General features: G+C 39.4%; 1 protein-coding gene across 4 annotated transcripts in view; it reads right to left on the reverse strand.

The window, feature by feature from the left end:
* The window catches only part of INTU (inturned planar cell polarity protein), a 72,505-nt gene that overhangs the window by 22,212 nt on the left and 30,079 nt on the right, over positions 1-20,214 (reverse strand). For 3 of the 4 annotated variants that reach the window (XM_074993331.1, XM_074993334.1, XM_074993333.1), the window contains 6 exons: positions 17,156-17,277; positions 11,117-11,206; positions 8,667-8,744; positions 7,114-7,303; positions 2,750-2,803; positions 567-629 (listed from right to left, as the gene is read on the reverse strand). In XM_074993331.1, the coding sequence (XP_074849432.1) occupies positions 567-629; positions 2,750-2,803; positions 7,114-7,303; positions 8,667-8,744; positions 11,117-11,206; positions 17,156-17,277 (597 nt within the window). The remainder of the gene's footprint in view (positions 1-566; positions 630-2,749; positions 2,804-7,113; positions 7,304-8,666; positions 8,745-11,116; positions 11,207-17,155; positions 17,278-20,214) is intronic. The other variant, XM_074993332.1, reaches the window with a different exon arrangement.

The raw sequence follows: 20,214 nt of genomic DNA on the forward strand, positions 1-20,214 counted from the left end.
ACAGTGCTGAATATACTGACAAGGCTCAATGAATAAAATGTTTACAAATACCAAAGAGATCAAGCTGAAAGAAAGTGATTGATTCAGTTTCTTAATTCTGATGTAACTATGATGAACAGTTACTTTGCAATCAGAAGCCTTCAGTTAACAAGAGGGCTGGGCAAAGAACAATGGTATTAGAATACTTCAAATTAATTTACTTTTCAATTTGTTGAGTGTTAAGTCATGAATTACCAAAGTAATTCATTATTGACTACTTCACCTCTTCACTCATCTCTTCATACACACATTTTGTAAGATTATTGTTGTTACTGGTATCAAAGATATTTTGGTGTTACCTATCATACATTATGCATTGTTTTAAGACTATTTTTTTTTACTTTCATCTGTTAAATAAATGTTTTTGTTCTAGTCTGTGAGTACAGTTATGTCTGTAACAATTGTTAAACAGCCAAAATGAGCACACGTTTATATTTTTAAAGCTCAGATAGGGGTCAGTTCATCTTGGCTAAACTTTCTCTTTGGTGCACTTTTCAAAACTCCATGCTTTACTTGAACAGTCTCACCTTATAGAAGAGACAGGAGCCCAGAATGATATACAACCGTCGCATGTCATAGTAATCTTCAGACTGCAAACAAAAATATGTTATATTTGCAACTCCTGACTGATACATCAATGAATGAATGCAACTGAAACTAATTCAAAAAATGACAATTTTATTTTAATATTCAATTTTTCAGAGTGCCTTCTTTAAATATTAATTTATTAGCAGCTGTGCATCAGAGAGGTAAAGTCAGAAAAAACAGCTAAATAAAATATGATATTTAGACTTCACTGTTGATTTTCAAGTCACTGTAGGGTCATATTTATAGCTATTTCCAGCACAGCATAACAGGTACTCAGATTTCCTACTCAGTTCTAATCTATCTGTAAAGCAGATGGCTTTTTTATAGGGTTCTCTAAATTTCACAGGTCATAACAGATGTCTAGCTGTAATACAGTACTTGCCACCAGAGGGACCTCATAAAGCAAAGCTAGCAAAACACATCTAGGAAGACCCTTTTCACAGTATCCGGAAATATGTTACCCAACATTAACACATTCATTCACTTTTCAATTTGGTTGGCAAATGCTCTCACAATCATGACACCAATCTCAACTAGGCAGCTTTAATTTTAAATGTAATGGATACGGATAGGTCTGCTCAATAACAGTATTTATAAATATAATTTCCAATAACGATTCATCCAGTTTATTCAGGGAACAAATGGTTTATTTCCTATTAGACACATAAGAAAGTTTAACAAGAAGTGGGAATACAGACATCAATCTGGCTTGTGTTTACAGTTCCAGACATTTTATTCATTAAAAAAGACAAAAACCCAAAAATGCTCCGTACTACACATATTATATATATTTTCACATTTGGGAACCACAAATCCATCCATAGATTGACTTTTAAAAATTATTCTTCTGCAGCAAAAATTTAGAGAGAGACTTTCAAACCGAGGAGGAATCTTCCATAAATATAAACATATCTACCACTCACCATTTGATATGTAGTAAGGGAAATATACATAAAAATTTGCTTAAATGACTTGATTCTTTCAAATTTGTTCCAAGATAAAAAAAAAAAAACTTGAAATCTGTGAATATGTATAATTGTGCTGTGTCAAGAAAAGCAGCCAGTTCTGTGTGCAGGAACACACACGCGCGCACACACGCACACAAACACTTTTACGTCATTGATATTTATCTCATCATTCTGAACCTCTATCATTTGGTGTTAACATAAAATGCGTTAAGAACGTCTTCAGTTTCACTGAATGGCCTTTTAGGCACTCTGCTATACAGACTTTTAGTTGCTTTCTTAACAATGGAAGGTTCTGTGATTAACTGTACACAGACATGTTGAATTCAAAGCCTACTGAGGGCTGCACAAACGAAAACTAATAGCTTTCAGGGACACAAAAAAAAATGCATTTCTATCAGAAAGTTGTAATTATTTATTATAGATTATGTTTCAGGCATATTTTATTGTATTTTCCAGGTCTCATTTAAATATAATTCAATAATTTAAATTCAGAATTTAATAATTAATATGTATTTTATAGTTTTATAATTGTATTAATAGTTCATAAAATTTGATGTGTAAAATTATTTGCTCATATATAGTAATTATTAATTCCCCCAACCCTGGATGGGTCTCTGGGGCTGGGGCAGCCAGCGGGGCTCCACACCCTGGCCAGCTCCCAGCCATGGGGCTGCAAAAAAATTCAGTGGGGCTGCATGCAGCGGCTGACTGCATGTTTGACATGCTTGCTGCACAGCAATTTTAAAGACTCTTTAATCACTTGAAAGGAAAAATTTGATTTTTGCTTATGAGTAATTGAAAAGGAAAATAGACATATTAAAGCAAATAGTGGTTGTTTACCTGACCTAAGCATAAGTCAACATTGCAATTATATAAAACTTAGTTTCCACTCAGTGTCTCTGTAGTTACTGGTGTAAATGCATAGAAAAATTCAGGACACACAATACAGATATGATTGATATAAAGTGTAAAAAAGGAAAGTTCATTAAAAACTTGTACTCCAAATCAAGAAAACAATATGAATGACTGTTATACCATTGTGACATAGATCACTTATTTGGTTAAGAAAACTAATGGGCTTTGATCCAACATTTCTTGGAACTACTGCATGTGAATAACACAAATCGCTTGCCCTATAAAAACATGCTCCTTACCAGCTCTGCAAAATCAACTGCCTCCAAATCACTCAGTGCTGTGTCAATTTCCATCTGAAATATTGAAATAGTAAATAACATATTTCCAGCAACTATTCTGATAATTATAGAAACAATGGACTGCATATGACATAGTTCTGCTAGCCTTACAAGTTTGAGCATCGTCATTCATTAATTCATAGGGAAACAGCAAAAAAGTACATATATTTTGCATTAATAAACATCAAACATCAAGAACACCTGAATTCTTCAAAAGATTAAAGAAACATATTTTCCAATTTCTGCATACTTCCCTCTTCTTAGACTGACGGAAAATATCACTCTGCTTGTCTGTCTCCTGAACCTACTGTTTTATATAAAGGAGATGTCAATCTTACTTACTTCATGGACTAAAACTTGAAGGCAGGAGCTCTCCTGAAAGCTGGCAAAGCTTTAGTGTCCAACAGAGTTATTAGAAAAATCTTTTTCACTTTGGATTTAGTTTTTGTCTCTATGGAAATTTCTGAAACTTTCTCACACATTACCTTTGTTCTACTCAAACAGCAATAAGCTTGCATTTTTCCTTAGCTTCAGGAGTTGTTGATTAATATAAGTTTTACTAAAAATCCTTTCATTTGAAGTACACAATAGCAGTCACCCAGGTTCATGACAAATACACTACTTAATTAAAATAATTTTTAAAAGGCCATGACACCCATTTTGGGCTCTGTAAACAAGCTGTCTCTTACTGAGACAGTAAAGTTTTCAGCTTTACAGAAATATCAACTAAGCTGTTGGCAGTCAACAAATAATCCTGCCTCTAAACTCTTCCCTTGGTTTAGAAAGAAATCGTCCATCTATTCCACACGGAACTAACACTTTTATTTTGAAGATTGCCAGTCCTTCCTTATTTAAGGCTGAAACTACCTTCCAAATATAAACCCAATTTTTAATCTACTCCTAACTTCACCAAAACTAAATCCCCCCAGAAATTTCAACTTCTTACAAAGTTTAACTTTTCTGAAACACGTGGGCACAAAGAATTTAAGAACCATATCCTTATATACTTTTCAAAGTAACGGAGAGATAGCTGTGTTAATCTACATACTATCAAAACAAAAAAGCAGTCCAGTAGCACTTTAAAGACTAGCAAAATAATTTATTAGGTGATGAGCTTTCGTGGGATAGACCCACTTCTTCAGATGCTATTACTTTGGTTTTCTCTCTCTAAAATGGAATCACATAGAAAGTTCAAATTTCACTGCCCCACACGTGTGAAACTCACAGAAATGTCTTTGATAGATCTTCATGGGAAGAGATGTCAGAATTAGAGATTAACATGAGAATTAACTCCCCTCCTCGCCCCCACCAAAAAGGCACAAACAAAAAAATCCCCCACAACTATATATACAGTGCTTGAAAAGTCTGAGGAAAGTAGCAGGCTTTCCCAGGTAAATACGTTAATTTCTGCAGACTCCAAGCTTTTATTTAAAAAAGCAATAGGAAGTAAAACAAAATAAAAACCCAAGAAACTTAAATTTCTAATCTTAATGGTAGAGAATATAACCTTCCAACTATGAACTGAACATAAGACCTGATGTCTTCTTACTTTTTCAGAGAATTACAGTATGTCTGCTGCTAGGCAGAAGTTTGACAAAATTGCAGCAGGAAGAAAACCCATCAGTGTTTTGTCAGTTTACACTAATGCTAACAGTAACCCAACCCCCCTAGCAGTGAAATTAAGAATCAGGTCAGGTCAATTTCATTCCATTACTGCAGATGCAGGCACAGAGCTTTTCACAGTGGAGGAGTATAAAGAGAGAGGCTGGGAGTGAAGTTGAATACTGGAGACACCACTTCCAGGAAGCAGGAGAAAAGCAAGAGAAATGCTCCCCCCCTCACCTTCCCGACCCCCTCAACTGCAGCAGTAAGGACTAGAAGAAAAATCCCATATTGTCTGCAGCCACAAGGCTCTTGTGTGGGAACTCAGAAGATAGAGACTTCTTCCTTTCAGAACTCAGGGAGCCTTGGGTATGAATTCCAGCAACTGGGAAGTGGTGATAGTGGTGGAGATTGGCTTTTCAGTTAAATGCTACTCCTGTATAGCAGATCCCCCATCTCTTTTGACGGTCTTAACTACTAAATTTAGTCCTCTGAGTTTTGAGCTTCTGATAAATTTCTGAGAGGCGGTTGAGTGACTTGATGTATGTGTGTGTACAGGTGATGAGGAAGAAAGAGAGTGTGTGTGTGCTGGGAGACATGAGGAAAAAAAGGTGAAGAGATTTTTGGCAAGAAGGAGATAGAATATAAAGGGATGCAGAGAACACAAAGAAAAAGATCAGTAATATAGTGGAGGGAGAAATTAAAAAGAGTGATCAGGCACTGAAAACACAGAAAAAAAACCACACCATTATTTGAGAGACAGAGAGGGTGAGGTCATATTTTTAGGCTAGGTCTGTATTAGGTGACCTTATAGAAGCACAACCGTACCAATGTACCTGTGCTACTACAAGGTCTCCCTTCTCACTGCTCGACACTTAAAGGAGAGAGCTCTCCTGTATGCGTAATTAAACGATGTACGACAAGCAGCGTTAGCTACATCAGCAGGAGAGCATCTCCGACCAATATGGTGCTGTCCTAGTTGGCACTTCTGCTGGTGTAACATATGTCAGTCAAGTGGTGTTTTTTCACACTCTTGGCTGACAAAAGTTTTACCCACAAAAGTACTAGGGCAGACGTGGCCTTATTGACTAAGCTGTAAGTGAAAGTAACAAGTTTTCCAGTTACAAAGAACTCTTCTGAGGGTCTGGGAAGTGTACTAAGAGTGTCATAGCTAAACAGAAGCGTAGAACAGTTAAGGCCATTCAAGGCAAGTGGGCCGTGTACACTTATATAGTTATGGATCACCACACTTACTTCCCAGAGAACCATCCAAAACACAATCAAGAAATCTGTGATCTACAGCCCGGCACTCAGATGCCAGAGAACACCCTGTGAGGGACAATGTGGGTTACACCCCTTAACACAAAAGCTGTCTTCACCAGACAAAGGCCTGGTCTACACTAGGTAACAAAGTCCATCCCAGATATGCTCTGCCATTAGTGTAGCTAGAATCAATGTATCAGAATCAGCTTTCTGCCCTTGTGTAGATCAGAGCTCCTCAGGCTCGCACTGATGTCCCTTACTCCATGTGATAGGAGTAAGGGAAATCGACAGGAGAAATGATCTCATTGTCTACCTGCTGTATGGATGGTAGCAAAAATCAATTTTAGATCAGTTGACTCTCGCTTACTTAATTCTCGTAGCTGAATTTGCATATCTAAAATTGATTTTTGCCTCCAAATGTAGACCTGACCTCACATGTGAAAAAAGTTTTGTGTAAGCTTACATTCTTATCTCTTTCACCACCAAAAGTGGGGTATAATAAAAAGACATCACCTCATCCATCTTGTCTCTCCAGTATCCTGGGACCAACAACAATAATACGGCAAATAATCATTATTTATTACTGAACAGAAAAAATGGTGTGAAGCCTAGAAAGGAAAAGATATAAAAACAAACAAACAAAAAAGAGAGATCCACTAAATTACTTTTGAAAAAGTGTATTAAGTCACTGGTTGACCATTTGCTATAAACTGTGCTTTTTATCTGCTGTCATGGACCTGTGCGCTGTACCAGCACCTCAGCAGCCCCAGCCAGGATCCTGGCACCTCGGCAGCCCCAAATGAAAGCCAGCTGTGGCAAGGATGCCTGCTGGCAGCTCCAGGCCCAGGGACCCAGCTGGGGATGGGGGAGTAAATTCTGCCGTGTATACAGTGTATATCTGCATTGAAGATGCATTAGTATGTTGCCACAGAAACGTCACTTAGCCTTTCTCTTCAAATTCTACAGCAGCTGGCTGCAACCCTGCAGCAACATAAGCTGCACAAATAAAAACATGACATTAAAGATTAGAAGACTGCCTACAGGAAAGAAGTTTAAATGGTGAGAACGAAGCAAATGCACATACTTATCAATTGTTTTCCTATTACATTTGCTATACATCGAAGATGTTTACGTTAAATAAGCCCTTAACACCTTTTCAGGTCATCTTCCTATCTAATTCTTGAGTGAAGATGCCAAGCTATATCGACAGCAACATGCTGTTCCTTACATAAATGCATGCCGGGTTCATAACTCAGTATTACTGCTCCACATAAGGTTCTGGTAGGGAGAAAGGTGGCCTGCCACAGGAGAAGCCTTTGTTTAAATTACACCTCAGAACTATCAGCAAAAGCTACTTTGGAAGAAAACACACCACCATTTTCTGTAAGTAAATTCTTTTTGTCAAGTGTTTACTCTGCCATGTTAAAGTCCTTCTTAAAGAGATTTATAAATGAGATTACCTTGATTTCTTCTGGCAGCGTTAGCCAGCGTACAGCTGGGAGGTTATCTAAAAGCAATGCACTGCAATTATCATATTGCTGTACACTGGGGCTGGCATTAGAGTTGAGTCTGGCAGGCTGAATTGCTCGCTGGAAGAAGAGGTTGAAAAAATGATCCAAGCAGGAAATGTTTTCCACCTGGCAAAAAGCACTGCACAGACATGAACTGGAAGTTAGAATAACACCAAGAGACTGGCATCTTGTTTGTATAAATCTTTATGACCATGGTGAGCAACCTGCAGCCCATGTGGGCCCAAGACATTTTGCTGACATTGACTGTCCCCAAGCACCACCCCCCTGCAGCTTCAAGTGGCTGCTATTCATTCCTGACCAATGGGACCTATGGGATGCAGCAGCCCGCACATCCCTGCAGCCTCTTTACCTGCAGGTAGCATCTTCCCAACCAGGAATGGAGAACCATGTCAGCTAGGAGCTGCAGGGGCCGTGCCTGCAGATGCTCAACATCAGCAAAATGTCTTTTGGCCTGGAATTAGATAACCCTGTGTATCAAGGCAGGATACTCTATTTGAATTAAAACAAAAACAAAGAACGCCACCAAGTGTTAAACAACTAAAACAGAAGATTGCTACCCAAAATAAAAATAGGTTTGCTAGGAAAACAACTGTTACTTCTTAAAAGTAACAGTTCTGCAATTTACATCTTTAAATCAAAATTGCAAATTTTGAAATGAGGCTCTAAAAGACACTCATCTCTTTGTTGACCTGGATGACTCTGTCTATCTGTTCCTTTTCTTTAGTCATTTAATTATTTTTAGTGTACCTGCCATTACTGACTATTGTTTAAGTAATGCCAGCAAAAACCATTTTAAATAAAAATACATGACACTATAGTATGTTCTTTATATTATCTTCAGAAAATTAGAAAAATATCTACTCTTCCAAATGTCTACTAAAGCTGTACCAAAATACACCACTATAGCCATCATATTCAGTGTTTGATTCTTTTCTGAGATATATGCAAATAGCTGCCAGTAAAACTTTGAAAATTGCACTTTCGTAAGAATTGGCGCATGTATGCTTATTAGAGTAAATGTGCAATCCATTGTTCTGTCAAATTATTCTGCTAGGGACATAAATTTTTAGCTTCTTTAACACAGGAATAGAAATAAGCATTATGCTTTAATGGCATTCAAAATGTGCTAGATGATTTCTGAAGAGAGTCCCTGTCTCAAAGCTAAAAATTATCACCTGTACATTTTAGTAAAAATCTGCCTATGACAACAGGTCACCCTGACTTCAGTAAACCTTCTGATATGCCTAAAATTAAGCATGTGTATAAGTAGCCGCATGATCAGGACAAAAATATTGCTTACCAAAGATTAATAAACAATTTTATTAGTGTGAAGTTAGAACAACAATATAGGAACATCAGACTTCCAGTGCTATAGAATCTAGTGAAAAGCCACATAAATACAAAAAGTAAAACATTTAGCACAGAAGCTTGCTCTCAGAGTTAAAATTAATTATTAAAACAAATCCTTTGGAAGCACTTACCTGTCCAAAGACCCATACATAAATCTTAAAGTTCTGACAACATCTGTAATCATGTTCCTCAGCTGAGAAAGAGGCACACTAACAAAATGAAAAAATAAAACACTTTTCTAGACTGTGTTTATAGTATGATGACATAAATCATGGATAAAGAGAGGGCTTTATTGCTGCTAGCCTCACTGGTTCACAATTTCTAATCCACAAAAAAAAAAAAAAAAAGAACAGCAGCATGCCTCCACGTCACAGAAACTAAAAATGGAGGAGTTCTATTAGGTCACTCAACAGATCTCTTGACAATACATTTTCTAGTGTCTTGCCTAGTTTCGTTTTTAAAATCCCAAGAAACTGAGCATCCATCATTTCCCTTTGTAAAATACTCTAACACTTCACAACAACACAAACACCAAAAAGCTGTACTGACGTCCCTTATTGTTTGACAATATTTTTTTTTTTAGAAAATACACCACTGACCATTTTACTAGTATATTCTGATGTGTTATAACAAGTAACAAATAATGCAACTGGCAAAAGAAAAGGCATATTTTAATCAAGTTTATTTGCTTACTAATTTGCGAAGTTCAGTCCTTTGTAATAAGTCTCAAGATGAGTAGTGTTGCTAAGCAGGGTCCTACAGTCATATTAATACTTAGCATTCCATTGAGCATGTAAAACATTACTTGTGCCTCAGAACCTTCCTGCCAGATGGGACTTCCTCTTCTGCTAGAGGACCTGCTCTGGGAGCAGGGCCAGACCCACCTACTAGTACCACTTCCGACTGCAGAAAGCTCCAAGGCTGCTGGCTAGGAGAGACCCCAACCCATGCCCCAGTTGTTACCCCCTCCCCAGCACACAGAGACTGCAGCCCCAGCAGTCACCCAAACCCCAGCACACAGAGAGGCTTTGGCACCAGCTGTCAGCCCCTTACCTCGGCGGAAAGGCTGTGGCCCAAGAAGTCACACATCTCTCAGACCATGCGGAAAGGCTCCAGCCCCAGCTATCAGCCACCAACCAGGGTGAAGAGGCTGAAGCCCCCTCCAACTGTCACCCTGTTCCCCTGAACAGAGAGGCTGCAGCTGTAGCTGTCACTTCCTGTCCCCCAGTGCAGCATGGATAAAACTTGAGTAATTATCCCCTCTCGCAAACAGAGAAGCTATTAGCCCCATGCAGACTGGAAACCTGGATGTTTGGTAACCAAACCTTGCAACTTCTCTTCTGAACAGCTGCTGGCAGTGAGGCTGACTTTGAAGCAAGAGTCTCAAACCCCCAGTCCATTGGCTCCCCCCCCACCAGAACAGTTGCACAGTCCAACCCAGAAGAACCTGGGGGAAGCGGGGGCAGGGGGAGATGTCCCTTACTGTCCTACCAAGCCCCACTTCTTTCTGCCACTGCCATAGCTCCTCCACGGTGGGCAGGGCAACCACTGCTGTCATCCCTTGCCAGATTGACCGCAACCTCTGAGGCCACAGCCTTGAGGGATGGGGTACTGTGGGGAAAGGGGACAGGATAGAAGCAGGAAGGGGCCTGGCTTGAGAGATGGGAACAGACAGCAGCGTGTCCCCCTCCAGCCTGCCAGTACTCCCCAGGCCAGATTGTGCAACTGCTCCCTCCAGGGATGGCTCATGGAGGAGAATTTGAGACCTCTGCTTTACAGCTTAGAGCCTGGCCAAGAATGCAGTTCTCTGGCTGCCCAGCTCTGAAGGAAGCAGCCACGCCTGCAGTAGTGCAGAAGTAAATGTGCCAATCCCATATTCCCCTTACAATAACCTTGTAACCACCCACTCTCTCCTTTCTGGGTTGGGACCCCCATAGCTAGAACACTACAAAATTTCAGATGTAAACATCTGAAACCATGATATTGACTATTTTAAAAATCCTGTGCTGAAATTGACCAAAATGGACCATGAGTTTAGTAGTGCCCTATACATACACCACACACTCGGATAGTAATATACACTAGCTTTCTTTTAAGTGACTTACTCCTGGTCACCTGGAGATCAAGTGGTAGAGCTAAGAAAAAGAACTTGGGAGTTCCTGACCTCCAGATCCTGTGCTATCTTCCACTTTTATTGTTATTTGTATAGCAATAGCACCTATGGATCTCAGTCAGGAAGGATGTGGCCTCATTGTGCTAAATTCTGTGTATTTGGATAAAGAATAGAGACCTTGCTGCAAAAAGATTACAATCTAAATAACTACATCACACTAATTATAATTTTTTCCATACAACTAACAGTTTTTGTTCAGGGGATTTCAAGTATTCATGAAAGTCAGTATTTCATTAGTGATTTAAGCCAGTTTTGTAAATTTCTTGGCAATGATTTTCTTACTGAGGTACAGAGTTACCAGCCATACAACTGAAAACACAGCTCTGTAAACATATTAAAGTTACCATTCCCAGGTCTTTGCATATGACACCATCATCTAAAAATAAACATGCTAAGATTAAAACTCACCTTTCTGCAGGAAGGCCAATCACAAGTAACTTGTCAGATTCTTTACAGTAAACCACCTGTACCAGTTTCCCACATAAAAAAAGGGATGAGCTAGAAAAATTAAGCAGAAAGAAAATGTTTACTTATTTTTATGAACAATAATTTATTCTGAACATCAATATATAAAGTTTCAAGGTCACTTAAATACAGGAGTATTCAGCTGAGTCATACAATTGCATTTATAATTACGGAATTTGAAGTGCATCCTCTACAAGTTATCGGTAACACTCATCTACTGTACAATTGATTTAAAAAAAAAAAATGATAGGAATAAAGTTAAACACAAGAATAAAGGTTACATCTATTTCTTAACATCTCCACAAATGGTTACCAAAAGCCTGCTGGACATCTTTCCTTTATTTCTTAATACAGCAGTATACTGGAACACACTACAGAAAAGGCAAAGAAAAAAAATTGGAGATTGAGAACAAATGAGAAATATCATCCAATTTTAAATTCAGATGTATTTATACCAATGATTTTTCTTTTGGCACAACAAAACCATGTTTCAAATGTTCTGTGTCCTCCTAGGCTAGAAAAAACATATTCAAGAGCTACAAGGAGGGCATCTAGTGAACCACTCTTTAATAGCTCTCCTCTGGTCCTTGCCTCCTCATTGCCTCTTTCTGATCTCTTTAGTGTGGCTAGCTTTGCACTGCCAAACTGGGTCAGGAATAGGCCGTAAGATGTTGTGGCAAGAGTACAAATATCTGTAGAAAATGTGTCACTGCAATGTGACATTCTGAACATGCTGTTAATAGGAATGAGCTTATAGACAGCACCACTTTCATATCCAATACCTTACAAACTGCCATATGAACTATAAATTTGAGCGAGCTGTATGTACAGGGATTAGCTCTTCAAATGACCAAAATTCAATCATTTGTATTTAATGGTACAAAGCATCACTACTGTACATAAAACAGTTTCCAACATGAAAAGCACAGTATTTTTTCCAGTTGGAACTACAGCGAGAATTTTGCCAGGCCAACTATAATGACCTGTTTATGAATGTTTGTAACTTATGATTTGAAGACTTTTTAGTACACCAGGCCTCACATCCACACAAGAGCACACACTTCATATTTGTGTTGAAGAGCTACAGTTTCATTTTTGCAAATATTATCTGTGAACTCCATATGGGACAGAGAGTCTTGAATACAGCTGTTGCTTTCCATATCCTGGCAATTACGTACTTATCTGTTCCTTCATCTATGCCCATAATACTCCCCAAGTAGGTAAACTGCTCCACATCCTCCAGGTCATCCCCTCCCAGCATGGTGGTGGTGGTGTTGGACTGGCTGATCCTCATAGTCTTGGTCCTTCCCTTGTTAATGCTCAGTCCAGCCACTGAGGCAGTTTTGTCTAGTGTTGCGATCTTTTCTTTCATGCTTTCCAACATACTCTGTGAAGTGCTCACATGGAACCCGCAAGGAAAACGCAAAAGAGGAAGACCTCAGACAAGTGGGGAAGGTCTACTGAGACTGAAGGACAACAACTGGGGTACTCCTGGAGCCAGCTATAAGTTTTGTCCCAAGACAGCGTGGAGACTTGTGGGTTACCTATGCTCCATGCAGAGTACAACTGTTAAGTAGTAGTAGTAACTATAATGACTAAGAGAACAGGGTTAAAGCCCCTATTGTTACAAATATCAGCCATGAGACAAACTGACACAAATGGAAAGGATTTGCTTTATGTTCCAACCAGAAGACTCCTGTAGTAACTCCATGTCCTGTGTGTGAATCAAGTACTGTGTCAGAGAGATGAATGGCATCATCTCTTTCTGAGCCATTAATATTTTCTTTTGAAGTTTTCAACTTAGCTTACAAAATTAACAGGATTTCAGCAAAAAGTGGTAGGGCAACAGATTTAGGGCAAAATTTTCAGTGATCAAAACCTTAGTTATACAAGTTGAACCTTTCTCATCCAGCACCCTCAAGATCTGGTCGGTGCAAGACAAGAGAATTTGTCTGACGATGGGAGGTCAGTATTTTCTAACACATTACCAACATTTCCACTGCTTACTGGGCTCTTAGAAGACATTTAGGGGTAAACTACAGCTAAGTAACAGCACAGAACACTGAGAGCTAGGACTGGTGGCTGTAAACAAACTTTATGGGACCACAGGAGACTTGGTCACAGCCATGATAAAGCGGTTGTCCAGCTAACTAAAATCATGCCAGATTATGGAGTTTGCCAGACCAGAGAGTTCCGGATTAGAGAGATTCAACCTATAGTCTCATGTGAGAGACCCACAAGTTACTTTCGCATCTCAGTCTCTTTTGAAAATAGGGCTTCAGTGCTTTCAAAATTTTCACCTGAAATAATGAGAAAGGTAAGCCTGAATTGTTACAGTATCAGTACATTAATCATAGAAATATATGGAGAACGTACATATTTTAAATGGAGAGTGAAGTGGGTCAAGAAAAAGAAAGTTGGAATCCAATAATTTAGTGACAAGACTCTTACAGATTGTATATAAAACCAACAGGTTGAGTTTGTTGGCTGCTACTAAACATCACAATATTTTAGAAGATTGTAAATACCTCTCTTCATAAATCAAAGAGACCAAGAAAGGAGGTTTTTGTGATTACTGCAATGTATCGAGACTCAAGAGATCTGGACTCAATTTCTGGCTCTGCCACAGACTTGCTGTGCAACTTAGCCTACATCTAGACTGCTGCGGAAGATCGATCTGCTCAACGTTGATCTTCCGGGTTTTGTTTCACACATAAGGGAAATGGCGCTTTCTGTGGTCAAAGTCAACCCTGGAACGCCTCACGAGCAGCAAGGATTAAAGAAGGTCAACAGGAGAAATGCTCCTATCTACCTTCTTCCATATAGACAGCCACTGAAGTGGACCACTGATAAAATAACTTACTCAATTGGGTAGCTAAAATTGATTTATCTCCCTCTGCTGCAGTTCCCAGTCTGTAAAATTTGTGTAACAATACGTTCTAAATCACACAACTGCTGTGATAATTAACTCACTAATGCTTATGAGATGCTGAAATACTACCCTGATGGGACACACAGGCATAACAGACACAGTGACATCCCACAGTCATAACAGTATCAAAATTTTTACACCACAAGATTTCCAGGAAGTGTTATTTTCCTCTCATTCCTATTACAGCCTTAGATATTTTAAATAGTAACTTAAGATATCACTGTATCCAAGTGAAATAACATCGTAAAGAGTTGAGTTTAAAATGAAAAAGGGCAAATAACTTCAGTCTCCCAGGTTCTCTCTCGATTAAATCTCTTTTGAGTCAACACTGTATTTATATTGTGTAACATTTAGTAGTGAATTATTACAGAATTAGAGATCATTGCCATTCACCAGTCCAAGAGTGCCAGCCTTAGTCTCTTCCAGATTAATATATTCTAATGCTCTTTACGAAGAAAAAGTTAAATACTAGTAGTCCAGTAAACATGTATAGAAAAATACAGCAATTCATTATGTACTCAGCCACAGCACCTACGGGAACAGACGTCAATCTCAGAAGCTACTTTTCTGATTTTTCTGCACGTCCCTTAATCAGGGCTCTCTGGTCTGGCAACAGATCACATACGTTTCCAGGCCAGAGAGCCCTGGTGGCCAGGAGTCAGGCAGCAGGAAGGCTGGCAGCTCAGAGACTGGGAGGGTTGGGAACTGGGGCTGCCTGGTAGGGGAGCTGGAGACAGGGCTGCAGCTAGGGTTGCAATAGTCCAGCAGCCAGCTGAGCCAGTACCAGAAGCAGGCAGCTGGCGGCAGGGTGGTCGGGGTCAGAAGTGGAGCTGGAGGCTAGCTAAGTGGCCAATGACAGGGGACCTTACCTAGTCCAGCAGGTGTGACATGAGACCAACAACCCACTGCTCTCTGTGCTGGGAGAGCTGCAGTCTGTATTGATCAAACAGGGCAAGGGGATATATGCTGGATAGACTGAAATAATTTATTTCCAGACACTTCCTCCTCCTTAAAAACAAAAATAATCCTTTGCTTAGATCAAGCACAGAACATTTCAAGGAGAGGTTTTCAGAATGTAGAGTGGCCCACTGTCACAGAGGATGTTCCCTCATCATGGATTTCTCTTGGCAAGTAAACGTCACAACCTCTTACAGAAGTTTACCAAAGCGTACTTTGTTTGCAAAGACATATGCAGCCTCATGTCCCATCACCATTAGGCATTCCCCAAACTTCAGTGGATCTCTAGGCACAAGAGGACAGGGTGGAGAGAGAGAGATCCCAACTTCCCTGAAAACCAGATGTCTTTGTCTTTCATTCCAGCCTTCCCTTCTCCCATCCTATCTTCCTTCTAACAGTTCCCAGCTGATGAGCTAAATGTCTTTGTTGATGATCCAGCCTTAATTATTTCTCAGTTTGACCCATGTGGGGATACCTACAAAGTGGGAGGGAGTTGGGGTGCAGTGACAGAGGCAGGGTCTGGCTGGGAAGCTGTGATGTAGTGGGGGATACGTGTGTGTACATGAGTGGCTTACAGAGGGTGTGTGGTTTCTGCTGAGAGTAACTGAGGTGACCAGGTGACACCTGTGGACTGCAGACAAAGGAAGAGGTGGAGCCTGAGGGGTTTGAATTGGAACTGGGAGTTGGAAAGCAGTTAGTCTGGGCTGAGAGAGAGAGAGAGAGAGAGAGAGAGAGAGAGAGAGAGAGACAAAGGAGGAGGCAAGGCTCTGGGGGCCCCTCAGAGCCTCCTCTTCCCAACATGGATTGGACTGGCTGTGTCTGCCTGCTGGACTGACCCCTCTGTATGATGCTGTGTCCTGTTGGCTAACAAACCCGCTGTTCTTCTGCTGAGTGAGAGTCATGCCTGACTGCAGAAGGGGGGCAGAGCCTGGGGACCCCTGAACCCCATCACGGAAGCATTTAACTATGCAGCTCCCAGCCACAACACTCTCAGGCAGGCTTCCCTGCCTGCCAGCTGCCCCAGCCCACTGGCTGATCCATGTGACCCTCTGAACTGGGAGTGGAGGGCTTCCTGCTGCTCCTGCTCCCAGCAAAATTTCTCAGTTCCTATTAGGCAGAAACCAGCCAATGGAAAATAAGAAATTGCACTGCACTGACCACACCCACAGCAAACTCTCTCAGCTCCCACTGGCTTGTTTCGCACTGCCCACAGCAAAATCTCACCTCCTGTTGGCTGGCTTCTGGGCAACAGTCACTTAGAGATTTTGCTGGGGGTGGTGACAGCACCAAAGCTCCCCCTTCTCAGCTTTAGGGGCTGAATGAGGACTGGAACACAAGGCGTGGCAGGAGAGAGTAAAAGACTTGGAGGGTGAGATCCCTGGGCCATATCTTGCCCTCCCTGTCGTGGACTTTATGGCTCAGAAGAAAATCTTGAACTTGAAATGTGAACTAAGTTTAAAAGTCTTGCAAAGTCACCTTCTTGTGTCTGCAAACAATCTTAAAATAATGGGTGAGAGTCTGTGCTACACCTCTGATATGCAATTATATGTTGAGAATAAACAAAAAAGTTGACATATCAAAAACAAAAACTTGTGAAATAAAATTAATTATCAAAATTAATAAATAGTTACTGTACCCAAGTATCACTCATTTTCATATGTGACTGAGTTAAGGTCTTATTTTTTTAATTTAAATTAAGCTTCTACAGAATGTCCAATCCACCTTTCTAAAATGACACAGAATCCAGGAATCTTGTTAAAGAATTCAGATCAAGCTAAACTGGGAGTTCATAATGTCAGATCCACAAACAAATCACCTGTGACATGTCACACAGTATACTAGATTTCTAAAAACATTGAAACCTAAAGGAAAGAAACAATCCAACAACACATAACAATCCACTGTATAGCCACATTTGCCAGACCAACTTTAAACAGACTGTCAAATAAAACATTACTGAAGAGAAGGTAAATTCATTCTTGTTTTGACTAGACAACTGCAAAGCCTGATGTACAGGTGTTTTCTTCTGTATAAAAGAAGAGAAAGGGAAGTTAAAAAATAAATAAAGTTTTGTATTCAGTTGCAAATACTACTACCTGATAATGTGGGCTCCAGTCACATTTTCCAGCATGTCGCAGAGAGTGAGAAATATTCCTCTCACACTTTTCAGCTTTTGGGATGCTTCTGATATGGGGTAGTGGTAAAGAATTTCTTGCTGTCAGGATATCAAATTTTTAGATAGATAAGCAAATGAAAATATTGCTAAGGGAAAAGTATATTCACAACACCAGCTATTTTCAACTTGAAAATGTTTATCATGTACCTTCCCAGTATGTCAGTGGTAGGCAACCTGTGGTCCATCAGGGTAATCTGATTGCAGGCAATAAGACATGTTAACCAACTACAGACACTGCTGCCTGCAGCTCCCATCGGCTGGGAACAGCAAAAAAATGGATACTGGGAGCTGTGGGGAGCAGCCCCTGCAGACAGTCAAGGTGACCCACAGTCAGAATACCCAGGCTGCCCTCCACTGCAGTATGTTATCCAGCACCAGTTTGTGCATTTCCAGACCTGCTAAAAACTTGCAAAGTTCTTAAGCAAGTTCTTTTTGTAAACCTTAACTATGAAGGCAAAATATAGACAAAAATTAAAATTAACATACTACAGAATTTCACATCTTAAAAATATGTTTGTCATTTTAGAAAAACAGCATTCATGTGAAATCACATCGCTTCATTTCTGTTCAGTTCTCTGAACATATAATCTGATCCTTACTGTAAACGGGAATTTGTGAATCCCTTTTTCTCAATGGTAAATATTTATTCACACTAGTAGAACTACGGCTTCCTTCATTTTTCAATTATGAACTATGGCTTCACAGATCCTCTAAAGATCAGGTACTAAACTACAACATAAATCCGTGACCCTTCTGCATATAATCACTTATTATATATTTACATATAAAGACATTAAGTTCAAACCAAAAAAAAAAAAAAATCACAGAGCACCAACAAATAGGTCACTGAGCATGTGGGTGCACAGGAACAGAAGCCTGCCTGAGAGCAAGAATTTGCAGGATTGGTAATTGTAGGGGTAAAAAAAAATCTTTAGATAAATGATTTCATCTGATTCTTTCCAGTCTTTTACATTTCTTTAAGAGAAATGCTGTAGTTACCTATTTTACATATGGTTATATTAATTACTTCAGCAATCTTTAACTTAAAGCACTTTTTGTGGGAATAATAAATGAAAGGATAACACCCCATACTTGATGCAGTTTGCCCATAAAATGTAAAGCATTAATAACCGATACCTACAGAGATATTGCATGCTATACAGTGTTTTCAATCTTTACTAGATGGCCTAGAAATAATATAATTGAAATAACAATATACCCAAAGATAAGGACACCAGAATATACTACTAAAATTAAATTATGTTTCTTAACAAATAAAAGCAACACTGAAGTAATTAACATTCTTATTTCATATGACAAAGCACATCCAGACAGTGCCAAAAATTTTGTTGAGAAATTGTCTTTTCAATCCGATTATAAGGATGTCAAGTCTCACTACTGATAGAACTGGCAAGCTCTGCCATTTTCATCCAATTTAATTAGCTCTGTTTTTAAAGACTTGTGAGCAACAAGGATTTTCTTCATCAGTCTCTCAACAAGGAAAAAAAAAAGCTCTTTCTAATTACAGCGTTGCAAAGGGTTGTACAAAAAAAAAATCTTTTCTTTCCCTATGAACAGGAACCTTTACTCTGTTCATCTGAGAAATAACTATACACTTTCCCAGGGAAAGAAAAGACAAACATAACAAAAGATCCTAGTGGCACCACGTATACATTAATGAGTTAGTAAGGTTTAGTAACTATCACCGCACAAGCAGATCAGTTGTCTTCCATGCAAGTTGAAGAGTGTCATTCTGTGTACTGAATTAATACATGGCAAATATATATAGTATTTTCTGAAGAGAACTCTAAGTTATCATATGGAAATATTCTTCATCAGTAAACCCAACCTCTTCTACTTCCATTATCCTCACATCTCAAAATAATGAACTGCGAAGAAACAGTTTGCTTTAATCAGAACAGTCTTGGCAACAAGAATGATGTCTGAAAGGACTCCTGTCAAAATAGAGCTGACCAGCTAAAGCCTCCCACAATCTTCAAAAACAAGACACTGACAAAGGATGTTTCAAGTTGTCCTTATACCACAGTGAAAGGAGACAATAGTCTGCTGCCCTGCTGTACACAGGAAGACTGTGAGCTCTGCATGATTGAGTCAAAAGCTATTAGAATAGGAACTATTACTGCAGAATTTACAGGGTAGGTATTTGTAAAAGCCAACAAGGTCTCATCAGTTGCTCAATAATGTTTGCTTTACATAAAAACTAAACAAATTCTTCCAATCAATTAGAAAAGAAATGAATAACAGTATTCTCTTTAAACATGAAATCACTGGAAGGCTGTCCAAGTACAGAAAGCTGTTACAGTGGAATGACATATTTACTGTGTTCTAAAAGAACCTGAGATCCAACTTATCAGCTGAACCCATAAGTACATGGAAGACTAATTTCCTTCTAAGCAGATGACTTTTACATTACGATACAACAGTCAAAGCTTTCTGTGAAGCTTATGATTCTTTAATTCTGCTTTTGAATGCCCAGAACCAATACATGGGAGAAACTATTATAAACTGCCATTATTTATGACTAAAGCTAAGATGTGATCTGCACACCAAACCAGTCACAAGATAGAGATAAAAAGCTCAGCAAAGGATCGTTTGTAGACGATGACCCAGAAACATAAATGTCTGCAGTTCTAATCAAAAATACTGGAGTCTGGAACAGCATATTATTCAACCATCATTAACAGGATTAAAATTAAGGACAAATTCCTCCAAAAGGTACAGAAGCCTTTTGGTAAAGTGTATGTTTTTAGGTGCTCAACTGTGCCACTTGGGCACAGGTCAAAATTAGTGGCAGTTTAAGATTACACCACCTTTGGGACTGGTCAGAGAATTCATCCCAAGAATGTACATGGAGCTGACAAGCTGCAAAGTTTCTTTCAAGAGCACAGAATACTACTCTTCTGATGTGGTGCCAGGCCTGCACCACAGAAAAGTGTGGAGAAGGTCCAGGACAAT

This window comes from Carettochelys insculpta, chromosome 4, assembly GCF_033958435.1.
Source record: "Carettochelys insculpta isolate YL-2023 chromosome 4, ASM3395843v1, whole genome shotgun sequence".
NCBI lineage: Eukaryota > Metazoa > Chordata > Testudines > Carettochelyidae > Carettochelys > Carettochelys insculpta.